Here is a 14940-nt window from a genome sequence, read left to right as displayed (position 1 = left end):
TCCTGCTGTCAACTGTCTCTGCAGAGGCCACCAGGGAGGGAGGAAGTAGCAGCCAGGCACCTCTCCGTCGTGCCTGGGTCCAGCTCCAGCTGAGAGCCCCCTCCCTCCTGCTACCTACTGTCTCTGGAGAGGCCACCAGTGAGGGAGGAAGCAGCAGCCAGGCCCCTCTCCACCGTGCCTGGGTCCAGCTCCAGCTGAGAGCCCCCTCCCTCCTGCTACCTACTGTCTCTGGAGAGGCCACCAGTGAGGGAGGAAGCAGCAGCCAGGCCCCTCTCCACCGTGACTGGGTCCAGCTCCAGCTGAGAGCCCCCTCCCTCCTGCTGTCAACTGTCTCTGCAGAGGCCACCAGTGAGGGAGGAAGCAGCAGCCAGGCACCTCTCCACCGTGCCTGGGTCCAGCTCCAGCTCAGAGCCCCCTCCCTCCTGCTGTCAACTGTCTCTGCAGAGGCCACCAGGGAGGGAGGAAGTAGCAGCCAGGCACCTCTCCGTCGTGCCTGGGTCCAGCTCCAGCTGAGAGCCCCCTCCCTCCTGCTACCTACTGTCTCTGGAGAGGCCACCAGTGAGGGAGGAAGCAGCAGCCAGGCCCCTCTCCACCGTGACTGGGTCCAGCTCCAGCTGAGAGCCCCCTCCCTCCTGCTGTCACATGTCGTCTGTTCAGACGACACGCTAAGCCACGCTAACCCTTTTGTAGCAAATGGTGAGTGAGTGTGTTTAAACCGTGGTTATGCAGCCACCATGGTTAGGAATGGTTCACAGGGCACGCTAAGCTAGGGTGACCCTATGAAAAGGAGAACAGGGCTCCTGTAGCTCTAACAGTTGCATAGAAAAGGGAATTTCAGCAGGTGTCCTTTGTATATATGGGGAACCTGGTGAAATCCCCTCTTCATCACCACAGTTAAAGCTGCAGGAGCTATACAGAGTGCCCAGATTTAAAAGAGGGCAGCTTTAACTGTGGTGATGAAGAGGGAATTTCACCAGGTTCCCCATATATACAAATGACACCTGCTGAAATTCCCTTTTCAATGCAACCGTTAAAGATACAGGAGCCCTGTTCTCTTTTTCATAGGGTCACCCTAGCTAAGCCATAATGTTTAGCTCAAAATGCTTGGCCACTGTGGATTAGCGTGTCGCCTGAACAGGGACTGCCAGCCATAGTGGACAATGCTGTACTAATCTAACCGGGTATAAAGCAGCCTCTGATGTTCCTGAAGTGGAACGAGGGCCTCATGGATCTTATCCTGAGTACCTGTATTGTCTGGGACATCTTCTTCTCCCACAGCGAAGGCAGATCGCTGCCTGCTCTTTGGGGTATTCATTTCTCCTAGAACAGCTTGTCCTCCATTCGCTTCCCTTAGACGTTAGTAAGGAAAGGAAAGGAAAGGAACCTCTCGTGCAAGCACTGAGTCATTACTAACTCTTGGAGGGACGCCAGCTTTCGCTGACGTTTTCTCGGCAGGCCTTATAGCGGGGTGGTTTGCCGTTGCCTTCCCCGGCCGTTATTACCTTTCCCCCAGCGAACTGGGTACTCATTTTACCGACCTTGGGAGGATGGAAGGCTGAGTCGACCTGAGTCGGCTGCCTGAAACCAGCTTCCGCTGGGATCGAACTCAGGCCGTGGGGAGAGTTTCGGCTGCAGAAACTGCTGCTTTACTGCTCTGCGCCACACGAGGCTATATAGACGTTAGTAACCTAACCACCAAAAACTTCCAGAGGGGCTTTGTTGTGCTACAGCAAAACCAAGGGTGAGTCGTGTATCACCTTTAGAGAGGTGCAAGATGTTGCAGCTGGCCAAGACCACCAAGGTTTGCTTCAAGGGCTCTCCCACCCAACTCCAGTTCTCACCTGCTGGCTGTGAGTTTCACCTGGGCTCTATTCAGAAGGGAAGAGCAACTGAATTCAAACTCAAGGACAAAGGCCACCTGGCAAAGAAAAGAAAAAAAGGGTGGGGAGGTCTTATTTATTCGTGGAGTAAATTGCCACCCCCCTTTCCACCAACAATAGGGTGACCCTATGGAAAAGAGGACTGGGCTCCTGTATCATTAACAGTTGTATTGAAAAGGGAATTTCAGCAGGTGTCATTTGTATGCATGCAGCACCTGGTGAAGTTCCCTCTTCATCACAACCGTTAAAACTGCCCTGCCCTCTTTGGAGTGACCAGATACAAATGAGGGCAGAGCTTCTGCAGGCTTGCCTTCTTTTTGCAGCCCTGCCCTCTTTTTGATGAAGAAGGAATTTCAACCGGGGGCTGCAGGCATGCCAAGGACCCCTGCTATAATTTAAGCCTATGCGGCAGGGTCTTGCTATTTCCTGTTTTACTCTGTACAGCACCATGTACATTGATGGTGCTATATAAATAAATAAATAAATAAATAAATAAATAAAAATAATAATTCCCTTTTCAATACAACTGTCAAAGATGCAGGAGCCCGGTCCTCCTTTCCGTAGGGTCACCCTAACCAACAGTGGCATTCAATGAGGCTAAAAAGAAAAGAAAACAGAGTTGGACATAGCCAACGTTGGTCATGGATGACAGCGTCTTAATATATCCCACGCTGGGGTGTTGAGAAGACCACATTGGGGGGGGGGGGATGCTGAGGGGGGGATCCCGAAGAAGAACCACAAGCTGATATAGAGAGGCAGGAAAGGAACCATCGGGGCTGGAGAAAGTCACGTTTTCCACAAATCCTACATTAGGACTGCCTTGTCTACCAAGACCCAGCCCATCCAGAACCCTGTTTCTTCATAAGAAGTGACCTGATGCTGAATCGTAGAATCATAGAATAGCAGAGTTGGAAGGGGCCTACAAGGCCATCCAGTCCAACCCCCTGCTCAGTGGCAAAGAGCACCTTTTATCAGCTCAGGCTGATATACCAGCTGCGCCCTTATCTGGACAGAGATAGCTTAGCTACAGTGATCCATGCTCTGATAACCTCTCGTTTGGATTACTGCAATGCGTTATACGTGGGGCTGCCTTTGAAAACGCTCCGGAAACTTCAACTGGTGCAAAACTGGGCAGCACGCTTACTAACAGGGACTGGCCGACGAGACCACATTACGCCAGTCCTTTTCCAGCTTCATTGGCTGCCAGTCCAGGTCCGGGCCCAATTCAAAGTGCTGGTATTGACATTTAAAGCCCTAAATGGCTTGGGGCCAGGCTATCTGAAGGAACGCCTCCTCCCATATGTGCCTGCCTGGACCCTAAGGTCATCCTCAGGGGTCCTTCTCCGTGAGCCCCTGCCAAAGGAAGTGAGGCAGGTGGCTACCAGGAGCAGGGCCTTCTCTGCTGTGGCACCCCGGCTGTGGAATGAGCTCTCTAAGGAGGTTCGCTTGGCACCTACATTATATGCTTTTAGACACCAGGTGAAGACCTTTTTATTCTCCCAACATTTTAACAATATATAAATTTTAAATAACATGGTTTTAAATTTGTAATTTTGCATTGCTGCTGTTTTTATCTGGTTGAGCTTTTATATTGTATTTTATATTATGGTTTTATACTGTTGTTTTATACGTTGAATGGTTTTAATTTTTGTGAACCGCCCAGAGAGCTCCGGCTATTGGGCGGTATAGAAATGTAATAAATAAATAAATAAATAAATAAATAAATGCAGGAATCCACCCTAAAGCATCCCTGACAGAGGGTTGTCCAGCTGCCTCTTGAATGCCTCTAGTGTGGGAGAGCCCACAACCTCCCTAGGTCACTGGTTCCATTGTCGTACTGCTCTAACAGTCCGGAAGTTTTTCCTGATGTCCAGCCTGAATCTGGCTTCCTGTAACTTGAGCCCGTTATTCCGTGTCCTGCACTCTGGGAGGATCGAGAAGAGATCCTGGCCCTCCTCTGAGTGACAACCTTTCAAGTATTTGAAGAGTGCTATCCTGTCTCCCCTCACCCTTCTCTTCTCCAGGCTAAACATGCCCAGTTCTTTCAGTCTCTCTTCGTAGGGCTTTGTTTCCAGACCCCTGATCCTCCTGGTTGCCCTCCTCAGACTGAGGGTCTATCTAGTCCAGCACTGTGTTCACACAGTGGCCGACCAGCCATCGACCAGGGACCAACAAAGCAGGACACAAATGCAACAGCACCCTCCTGCCCATGTTCCCCAGCAACTGGTGCACTCAGGCTTACTGCCTCGAATACTGGAGATAGCACACAACCATCAGAGCTAGTAGTCACCAATAGTCTTTGCCTCGAGGAATTTATAAAAAAACCCTTTTAAAGCCATCCAAATTGGTGGCCATCACTACAACATCAGCCAACCTGTGCAGGGTTCCCCTTCTTCACCCCAAGGATCTGGTTTGGTGCCTTTGGACATGAAGGTTGGGCACCGAACTGATAGCTGTATTTCCCATGGATTGGCTTGATGGCTTTAAAGCATCGCAGGAGGGTGGCCATTGTTTGCCACGTCTCGTGGCAATGACTCCCACCAGTTACTAACATGGGTGCACACCTGTCCTGAACTAGGGTGACCATATGGGAAGGAGGACCGGGCTCCTGTATCTTTAAAAGTTACATAGAAAAGGGAATTTCAGCAGGTGTCTTTTCTATGCATGTGCACCTGGTGAAATTCCCTCTTCATCGCCACAGTTAAAGCTGCAGGAGCTATACTAGAGTGACCAGATTAATAGAGGGCAGGGCACCTGCAGCTTTAACTGCTGTGATGAAGAGGGAATTTCACCAGATTCCCCATATATACAAATGGCACCTGCTGAAATTCCCTTTTCAATACAACCGTTAAAGATACAGGAGCCCGGTCCTCCTTTTCATATGGTCACCCTACCTGAACCCAAGGACTCCATTGGGTAACGCTAAATTCCAGTATTATAGCAGAAGACAGAAACAGACCTCTGTATCTTCTTCCTCCACACCTTTCACAATTTTAGGAATTTCAACTATATCTCAATTATAGGTATTTTTTTCTAAACTAAAAAGCCCCATAGAACTAAACTACGTTCAAAGCGCAGTGTGCAGCTGAATCGCTTTTTTATTTACTTTTGTGTAAGGACTTGGGGCCCCAATCTTGATTGGAACAATGGCATGTGGACATGGGAGCTTTAGGATAACCATATGGAAATGAGGGCAGGGCTCCTGCATCTTTAACAGTTGTGTAGAAAAGGGGATTTGAGCAAATGTCCTTGGTATGCATGCAATACCTGGTGAAATTCCCTCTTCATCCCAACCTTTAAAGCTGCAGGAGCTCTGCTTATCGTGACCAGATACAAAAGAGGGCAGGGCTCCTGCAGCTTTTGGCTGTGATGAAGAGGGGATCTCACTGGGTGCTGCACGCATACAAATGACACCTGCTGGAATTCCCTTTTCACTACAACTGTTAAAGATGCAGGAGCCCTGCCCTCCTTTTCATAGGGTCACCCTAGGGAGGTTTAAACCTTCCCACCAAATGCTTCCGTTCTTTAACACACACACACACACACACACACACACACACACACACACACACACACACCCCGGGTACAGAAGCTAAAAAAAAAGAGGGGGGAAACTTTATTGGCACCAATATTCACCTTGAAAGTTTTTCAACCAACCCACCTCATTGTAAGAGAGTCTCTCTCACCTTTGCCAAGGACTTGAAGACAGGGTAGCCCACACTGCACGCACGCGTTTGAGCGCTCGGGGTGGTGCATTCTACTTTCACCGGGTTTTCTCCCTGCGGAAGAATGAAAAGACCAGAGAAAGAGCTCTCCTGATGTGATGCAAATCTCTGCCAATCATCTACACTTGCGATTGTGAAAGAATCATGGGGAAAGAGGAAAACGACAGAGTTTGGTTGGTGTCATTGTTGGGAACGTTGCGACTTAAACAGAACTTAAATATACACCTATCGTGCAGAATTATTGGGCAGAGAACCTTCCAGCTTCTAGGAGACACTCAAAGAAGAGCCATAAAATGTAGGGCCTGTTCAGATGACACGCGAAGCCATGGTTAGGCTTCTAACTCCTTTGCAGCGAATGGTTAGTGAATGTGTTTGAACCATGGTCATGTAGCCACCATGGTTAAAAACTTGCAGAATTTGGTATTGGTCACAGAAGTTTAGCATTCGCTGGCACCATTCAGTAGACAATTTCAACCACGGCTTTAACCATGGTGGTTAAGCCAGAAAGCCAGGCTGTGTTCAGAAGACACCTTAAACCATGGCTTTAACCACGGTGAATAAGGCTTTTTGCTTTAGTCACCGTAGATAAAGCCATGGTTTAAGGTGTCTTCTGAACACAGCCCAGCTTTCTGACTTAACCACCGTGGTTAAAGCCATGGTTTAAGGTGCCTTCTGAACACAGCCCGGCTTTCTGGCTTAACCACTGTGGTTAAAGCCATGGTTTAAGGTGCCTTCTGAACACAGCCCAGCTTTCTGGCTTAACCACCGTGGTTAAAGCCGTGGTTTAAGGTGCCTTCTGAACACAGCCCGGCTTTCTGGCTTAACCACTGTGGTTAAAGCCATGGTTTAAGGTGCCTTCTGAACACAGCCCGGCTTTCTGGCTTAACCACCGTGGTTAAAGCCATGGTTTAAGGTGTCTTCTGAACACAGCCCGGCTTTCTGGCTTAACCACTGTGGTTAAAGCCATGGTTTAAGGTGCCTTCTGAACACAGCCCGGCTTTCTGGCTTAACCACCGTGGTTAAAGCCATGGTTTAAGGTGTCTTCTGAACACAGCCCGGCTTTCTGGCTTAACCACCGTGGTTAAAGCCATGGTTTAAGGTGTCTTCTGAACACAGCCCGGCTTTCTGGCTTAACCACTGTGGTTAAAGCCATGGTTTAAGGTGCCTTCTGAACACAGCCCGGCTTTCTGGCTTAACCACCGTGGTTAAAGCCATGGTTTAAGGTGCCTTCTGAACACAGCCCGGCTTTCTGGCTTAACCACCGTGGTTAAAGCCATGGTTTAAGGTGTCTTCTGAACACAGCCCGGCTTTCTGGCTTAACCACTGTGGTTAAAGCCATGGTTTAAGGTGCCTTCTGAACACAGCCCGGCTTTCTGGCTTAACCACCGTGGTTAAAGCCATGGTTTAAGGTGTCTTCTGAACACAGCCTGGCTTTCTGGCTTAACCACCGTGGTTAAAGCCATGGTTTAAGGTGTCTTCTGAACACAGCCTGGCTTTCTGGCTTAACCACCGTGGTTAAAGCTGTTGTTTAAGGTGCCTTCTGAACACAGCCCGGCTTTCTGGCTTAACCACCTTGGTTAAAGCCATGGTTTAAGGTGTCTTCTGAACACAGCCTGGCTTTCTGGCTTAACCACCGTGGTTAAAGCCGTGGTTTAAGGTGTCTTCTGAACAGGGCCATTAAAAAACAAGACACCATGTGATGATGGAAAGATCCTTGCGGCAGCAAAACAGACGCTTTAATTACTGGTGAAATCTCATAGGTGCCCATTTCTGGTGTGGTGTGTGTCTCATTTTCTCTCCCCAGAATGAGAAGGAACAGAATAAAATCTGCAAAAATATGCAAATTTGTACGATTTGTACAGGACCACAGGATTTAGTTTATAGCTGGTGGCATTACAACATTTAATCCTTGGAGGGGTGACAGTGTTCTTCTGAGCCCCGCATGGTCTTCGGCCAACAGATATGAGGCCTCCTGCACCCCCCCACCATTATCCTCATTCCGCTCCAGCTCATTCCTCTGAACCACAGCAAAATCTCCGGCCCTACCTTGAGCACCAGGCTGGAGAAGTGGAGGTTCTTGGAAAACCAGAGCCCAAGGCTGGCATTGTAGGCATTCTCATTCTTGTTCTCCAGGAGGACGTCCACCACGACCTTCCGCTTCCCTTTACGGATCACGTGAGGCTTCTGCCTGGAACGAGGAGAAAAGATGAGGGAGCTTGGCTTGCAGAAAAAGGAGTTCACCTTCCTGGCAAGGTCCCGACCTGACTCAATTGCCCATATGTTTCCCAGCTAACTGCACAACCTCTGGGCGTTGTTATTATTATAGAATCATAGGGAGCTCGGAGATCAACTAGTCCACCCCCCTTGCTCAATGCAGGCAGAGCTATAGCATCCCTGACAGGTGGCCATCCAGCAAGGGAGATCCCCTCCCCTCATGAGGCAGTCTGTTCTACTGCTGAACAGCCCTCACTGTTAGAAAATTTCTCCTAAAGTTTAGCCGACATCTGCTTCCCTGCAATTTCCACCCGTTGGTTCTTGCCTTGCTCTCAGGAGCAACAGAGAACACGTCTGCTCCATCTTTAGCATCACAGCCTTCTTTTGTATCTGATCACTCTAGGCAGGGCTGCTGCAGCTTGAACTGTTGTGAGGAAGAGGGCATTTCACCAGGTGCTGCATGTATGCGGTCATTAGGGGATTTGGAGCTAAATGCCATCAATACGCTGACGACACGCAGCTCTATCTCCCTGTGACAACTGAATCAGGTGAGGCTGTGCAGGTCCTGGACCAGTGCCTAGACTCAGTAATGGGCTGGATGAGGGCCAATAAACTGAGACTGAATCCTGGCAAGACGGAAGCCCTGTGGGTGAGTGGTTCCCGAGTCCGGGAGACAGGCTCATGGGGTTGCCCTGCCTCTGAAAGAACAGGTTCGTAGTTTAGGGGTACTCTTAGACCCATCTCTGTTGCTGGAGGCTCAAGTAGCTGCCACGGCTCGGAGCACCTTTGACCATCTTCGGTTGGTTCGCCAACTACGGCCTCTCTTGGACAGGGATCGCTTGGCCACGGTGGTACAGGCATTGGTAACCTCAAGGCTGGATTACTGCAACGCGCTCTATGTGGGGCTGCCCTTGACGCTGCTCTGGAAGCTGGAGCTAGTGCAGAATGCTGCAGCTCGGCTGCTGTCTGGAGCTGCCCCTTTCCAGCATGTAACTCCTCTGCTGAGGGATCTGCACTGGCTGCCTATTCGCTACCGGGCCAGGTTTAAGGTTCTTGTACTTGTGTACAAAGCCCTAAACAACTTGGGACCAGGATACCTGAGAGAGCGCCTTCTCCCTTACCAACCTGCCCGGTCACTGAGGTCATCCGAGGGCCTGCTCCTGGTGGTTCCACCTAGATCCATCCTCCGATTGGAATCCACCAGGGGAAGAGCCTTCAGCGTGGTGGCTCCCCTCCTGTGGAACTCCCTGCCTCTGGAGGTCAGGCAGGCGCCGACCTTGTACTCCTTTCGGCGCCTCCTGAAAACATCTTTATTCCAAGAAGCCTTTCTTTAACATGCAGCCTTGAATCTTTGTTTTTGCTTCTTTTAAATTTTGTTTTAACTGTTTTATTCTGTTTTTATTTTTCATTTTATCTTGTACACCGCTCCGACATTTTTCAATGGGGAGCAGTATATAAATATTCTAAATAAATAAATAAATAAATAAATATACAAATGACACCTGCTGAAATTCCCTTTTCTATGCAACTGTTAAAGATACAGGAGCCCGGTCCTCCTTTCTGTAGGGTCACCCTACTTACCTGGTTCCGGTGATATCCATCCGAGCTTGCAGTACCAGATCCGTTATACACTCATCGTCCTCACCGCAGTCCTTGAAGAAGGGGATCTATAGAGCAAGCAACTAGATGAATGATTCTTAGAATCATAGAATAGTAGAGTTGGAAGGGGCCTCTAAGGCCATCTAGTCCAACCCGCTGCTCAATCCAGGAATCCATAGGATGCAAACCCGTTCCTTCTTTTTGATATATTCTGTTCCTTCTACTAGAAAAAGATGCGCAAGTAATACCTGCTGATACTGAGGAACAGCTTAATCATAGAATCATAGAATCGCAGAGTTGGAAGGGGCCTATGAGGCCATCGAGTCCAACCCCCTGCTCAATGCAGGAATCCACCCTAATGAGGGTACCCGAGGTTAGGAGTGGGTCTTACGCAAGTGCTTGCAGAACCAGTATAAGTTATGTGAAACAGTGGAAATGGCTTACAAAAAACATTTATTTATTAAATTTAGATCTCGCTTTCCTCCCAAAAATACCATGCAAATCAGAGTACACCCACCCTTATCTACGGAGGGAAGAGGTTGGGGAGGGTGGATGACCCCAGAGTCTTTTAAAAATACAACCTGTCAATTTTAGGCAATCCGGTCTCCTTCTCCCTTCAAGTCCTCTGTTTGCAAATTTGATTGCACACCACTTTAAGTGCTCATTGAGTGGAGGGGCAGTCCCAAAACATTCTAAATAAATAAACCCAAGGGAGGCATTTCCAACAAGGTCTGCTCACGAGACCTTTGATCTGATCACAGCAGTCTTGAACTCAGATGTTGCAAAACCGATCTTAATTTGCAAACCAGCTAAGGTCTTACAAAGCCTTTCTACTTTTTTTATTTATTTTTTTTATTTATTTAAGTATTTTTATGCCGCCATTCAGGCAAAAAAGGCTCTCATGGCGGCTTACAAAAGTATTTCTTGACAGTCCCTGCCCACAGGCTTACAATCTAAAAGACATGACACAAAAGGAAAGGGGATTGGGAGGGAGGAGGAGGAGGAGGAGGAGGGGGAAAAGGAAAGCAAACTCAGGCACTACAATCTTAGTTGGAAAGTTCAGCAGTTGCAGTTGACAGCAGGAGGGAGGGGGGCTCTCAGCTGGAGCTGGACCCAGGCACGGTGGAGAGATGCCTGGCTGCTGCTTCCTCCCTCACTGGTGGCCTCTGCAGAGACAGTTGGTAGCAGGAGGGAGGGGGCTCTCAGCTGGAGCTGGACCCAGGCACGGTGGAGAGGTGCCTGGCTGCTGCTTCCTCCCTCACGGGTGGCCTCTGCAGTGACAGTTGGCAGCAGGAGAGAGGGGGCTCCCAGCTGGAGCTGGACCCAGGCACGGCGGAGAGACGCCTGGCCGCTGCCCCCTCCCTCACTGGTGGCCTCCGCAGAGACAGCCGACAGCAGGAGGGAGGGGGCTCTGAGCTGGAGCTGGACCCAGGCACGGTGGAGAGATGCCTGGCTGCTGCTTCCTCCCTCACTGGTGGCCTCTGCAGAGACAGCTACTTTGACGCAGCAGCTCAGGTCCTGCAAGCCATGTCAGAGTCCATGAACAAAGTTTACAAATTTAAAGCAAAGCAAAGGGATTACTGATTTATTTTTGATCATGGTGATTAAATTTTTGATCATGCTCACCTTTATGCCCAAGTGCCCAGTAATAAAATAGTCACAGAATCATAGAATAGTAGAGTTGGAAGGGGCCTACAAGGCCATTGAGTCCAACCCCCTGCTCAATGCAGGAATCCACCTTAAAGCATCCCTGACAGATGGTTGTCCAGCTGCCTCTTGAAGGCCTCTAGTGTGGGAGAGCCCACAACCTCCCTAGGTCACTGATTCCATTGTCATACTGCTCTAACAGTCAGGAAGTTTTTCCTGATGTCCAGCTGGAATCTGGCTTCCTGTAACTTGAGCCCATTATTCCGTGTCCTGCACTCTGGGATGATCGAGAAGAGATTGTGGTCCTCCTCTGTGTGACAACCTTTTAAGTATTTGAAGAGTGCTCTCATGTCTCCCCTCCATCTTCTCTTCTCCAGGCTAAACATGCCCAGTTCTTTCAGTCTCTCTTCCTAGGACCTTGTTTCCAGACCCCTGATCATCCTGGTTGCCCTCCTCTGAACACGCTCCAGCTTGTCTGCGTCCTTCTTGAATTGTGGAGCCCAGAACTGGACGCAATACTCTAGATGAGGCCTAACCAGGGCTGAATAGAGGGGAACAAGTACCTCGTGTGATTTGGAAGCCATACATTAATGCATCCCAAAATAGTATTTGCTTTTTTTGCAGCCACACCACACTGTTGGCTCATATTCAACTTGTGATCTACAACAATGAACACTCAGGGCTCTGTGGAACAGAGCTGGGGCACCAGAAAATGGATCCAGGGCTCAGACCCCTCCGGCCCAGTCCTAGGAACCCCCCTGCCACACACCCGAAGACGCTGCTGCAGGATGTGCGGAACGGCCTTAGTATGGATCGTTGGGAAAGGCAGGCCTGTGACTCGCGTGATTGCTCACCAGTTTCTTCACAGCGGCGGGCGATTTCTCGTCCAGCACGGGGCCAGGCTCTGCGTCATTCAGCGCAAATTTCACCATGACCGCAACGGGCCGCAGGTAATCCGAGGTGTCCTGCATGAGAGAGGTGAATCGGGGATGGCCTCTGGAGAGGAGATCCGATGGGATGTTCCCGTGCGCGGCTTAACGGCCCACGGACCCCACCCGGAGCGCTCCTCGGATGAAGGAGGAGAGAGAGAGAGATGCCATGCTAATCAAAAAACAGGGTCAGCGATGGATCAGGGACTGGAAAATAGAGCAGAAAGGGACAGGTGCCACACAGAACGAGCAACACTGCCTTTGACGCAGCTCTTAAGTGTCCCGGTGCATCTCCAGGGACACCTGTCTGAAACCCAGGCGAACCGGTCAGAGTCGATCGCGCTGGTGAGATGAACCGAAGGGGGTCTGGTGGCTCCAATGTCAGTGGGGCGGTGAATCCGCTCCGGGGTTCAGGCAGAAATAGGCATAGCTCAAAAGGAGCTCTCTGCACCTTGGAGAACTGTTTTAAAGTTGGGCCTGAACCCCGGAGTGGATTCACAGCCCCACTGACGTTGGAGCCACCAGCCTCCGCTGGTCTGCCTCTGTATCACTCACTTCCCCAGGTTCCTATTTGAATCAACCCTGCCTTCAGAATCGTGGGGACTTGAATCTTACCTACCCCCTTTTTTTTCCTCTAGGGCAGCCTTCCTCAACCTGGGGCGCTCTAGATGTGTTGGACTACAACTCCCAGAATGCCCCGGCCAGCTCTGCTGGCCGGGGCATTCTGGGAGATGCAGTCCAACACATCTGGAGCGCCCCAGGTTGAGGAAGGCTGCTCTAGGGGAAGGCTCATAGCTCAGTGTTAGATCACCTGCTTTGCATGCAGACGGTCCCAGGTCCAACCCGCAGCAGTATCTGCAGGTCGAGAGCCAACACAACCGTTGCCAGTCAGTGAGCGTCAGGGATGTCTCACGCCTGGCTTGCAGGCCTAATCTGGCCCACGGAGGTTACCACCTGGCCTGTAGAGGCTCACTCCTTGGCCCTGCTTCCTCCCCCAAAGCCTTCCCCCTGGGAGAGGAATCTCCTAAGAAGCTAAGATGTGCCATGCTGGATCAGTCCAGCACTACATTCACACAGCGGCCAACCAGCTGTGGACCAGGGACCCACAAAGCAGGACACGGTGCAACAGCACCCTCCCGCCCCTGTTCCCCAGCAACTGATGCACACAGGCTTACAGCCTCGGATACTGGAGGTAGTCCACAGCCATCAGGACTAGTAGCCATGGAAAGCCTTCTCCTTCACCCGGCTTTTGAAGCGGTCCAAACTCACTACATCTTGCGGTAGTGAGTTCCATAATTTAACTCTGCGCTGTGTGTAGACGTAAGTGGAGATTCCCTTGTGAACTGCTCCCACTTCCAATTGGGAGAGCGAATGGTGCGGTCAGAAATAGCAGGAGGTATTCCCATTAGCACACCGCTCACCATCCCAATATGGAGGCAGAGGGGGCAAGCAGCACCTCAGTTAGGGTATCAGTCAGTGTAGACATCACTGGGTTGTTGTTGTTGTTGTTATTATTATTATTATTATTTATTTATTTATTTATTTATTTATTTATATAGCACCATCAATGTACATGGTGCTGTACAGAGTAAAACAGTAAATAATGTTATTATTATTATTACTACTACTATTACTACATTTTATCCTGCCTTTTTTTCTCCAAGGAACCCAAGGTGGCGTTCATAATCCTCCTCATAGAATCATAGAATAGCAGAGTTGGAAGAGGCCTGCAAGGCCATCGAGTCCAACCCCCTGCTCAATGCAGGAATCCACCTTAAAGCATCCCTGACAGATGGCTGTCCAGCTGCCTCTTGAACGTCTCTAGTGTGGGAGAGCCCACAACCTCCCTAGGTAGTTGGTTCCATTGTCGTACTGCTCTAACAGTCAGGAAGTTTTTCCTGATGTCCAGCCGGAATCTGGCTTCCTTTAACTTGAGCCCATTATTCCGCGTCCTGCACTCCGGGAGGATCGAGAAGAGATCCTGGCCCTCCTCTGTGTGACAACCTTTTAAGTATTTGAAGAGTGCTATCATGTCTCCCCTCAATCTTCTCTTCTCCAGGCTAAACAGGCCCAGTTCTTTCAGTCTCTCTTCATAGGGTTTTGTTTCCAGACCCCTGATCATCCTGGTTGCCCTCCTCTGAACACGCTCCAGTTTGTCTGCGTCCTTCTTGAATTGTGAAGCCCAGAACTGGACGCAATACTCTAGATGAGGCCTAACCAGGGCCGAATAGAGAGGAACCAGTACCTCGTGCGAATTGGAAGCTCTACTAATGCAGCCTAAAATAGCATTGGCCTTTCTTGCAGCCATATCGCACTGTTGGCTCATATTCAGCTTGTGATCTACAACAATTCCAAGATCCTTCTCGTTTGTAGTATCGCTGAGCCAAGTATCCCCCATCTTGGAACTGTGCATTTTATCCTCACAACAACCACCCTGTGAGTTAGGTTAGGCTGCGGGCCAGTGACTGTCCCAAAGTCACCCAGTGGGTTTCCATGACCGACTGGGGACTAGAACCCGCATCTCCTGAGTCCCGGCCCAACACTCTAGCCACTACACCACCGCTGGGTTATGGACTCCGTATACAACAGCTCCTTCCAGTTCTTTTCCCCAGGGAGAATTCTGTGGAAACATGGTCAGAGACACCACACTGCGTCAGCTTTGTGTCAGCCTTTTCTGACCGCGAGCCGGGAGCTTGGAGAAGCCGGCCACCCTTGCCACGTTCTATCAGTCAGCGGCACTCACGATGACGTGGAAGCGGGCCGTCGAGCAGGCCGTCCGGCCCACAGTGGCCCGAATCCTCTTCTGAAGCAGCTTTTTGGAGTTGCCGTCAAACACCGCCCTGGTGCCGAACTTCCTGTCGTCCAGGGAGACGTTGTATTTTATACCTAGGGAGGGGAGTTAGGGTTAGATCATGTTGTAATGTTCTTCAAAGAAGTCCTGCACGT

The 14940-nt window shown here is 50.1% G+C and overlaps 1 protein-coding gene across 1 annotated transcript in view; it reads right to left on the bottom strand.

Moving 5' to 3' along the window:
* ITGA10 (integrin subunit alpha 10) overlaps positions 1-14940 on the bottom strand; it is a 117355-nt gene that overhangs the window by 15910 nt on the left and 86505 nt on the right. The window contains exons 20-25 of the mRNA XM_063146102.1: positions 14738-14880; positions 11920-12030; positions 9401-9486; positions 7652-7793; positions 5567-5659; positions 1842-1918 (exon numbers count right to left, since the gene is read on the bottom strand). Coding sequence (XP_063002172.1) covers positions 1842-1918; positions 5567-5659; positions 7652-7793; positions 9401-9486; positions 11920-12030; positions 14738-14880 — 652 coding nt within the window. The remainder of the gene's footprint in view (positions 1-1841; positions 1919-5566; positions 5660-7651; positions 7794-9400; positions 9487-11919; positions 12031-14737; positions 14881-14940) is intronic.

Source organism: Elgaria multicarinata, chromosome 21, assembly GCF_023053635.1.
Source record: "Elgaria multicarinata webbii isolate HBS135686 ecotype San Diego chromosome 21, rElgMul1.1.pri, whole genome shotgun sequence".
Classification (NCBI taxonomy): Eukaryota; Metazoa; Chordata; class Lepidosauria; order Squamata; family Anguidae; genus Elgaria; species Elgaria multicarinata.
Note: the sequence above shows the minus strand (reverse complement) of the source record. Positions and strands in the feature narration are given on the sequence as shown.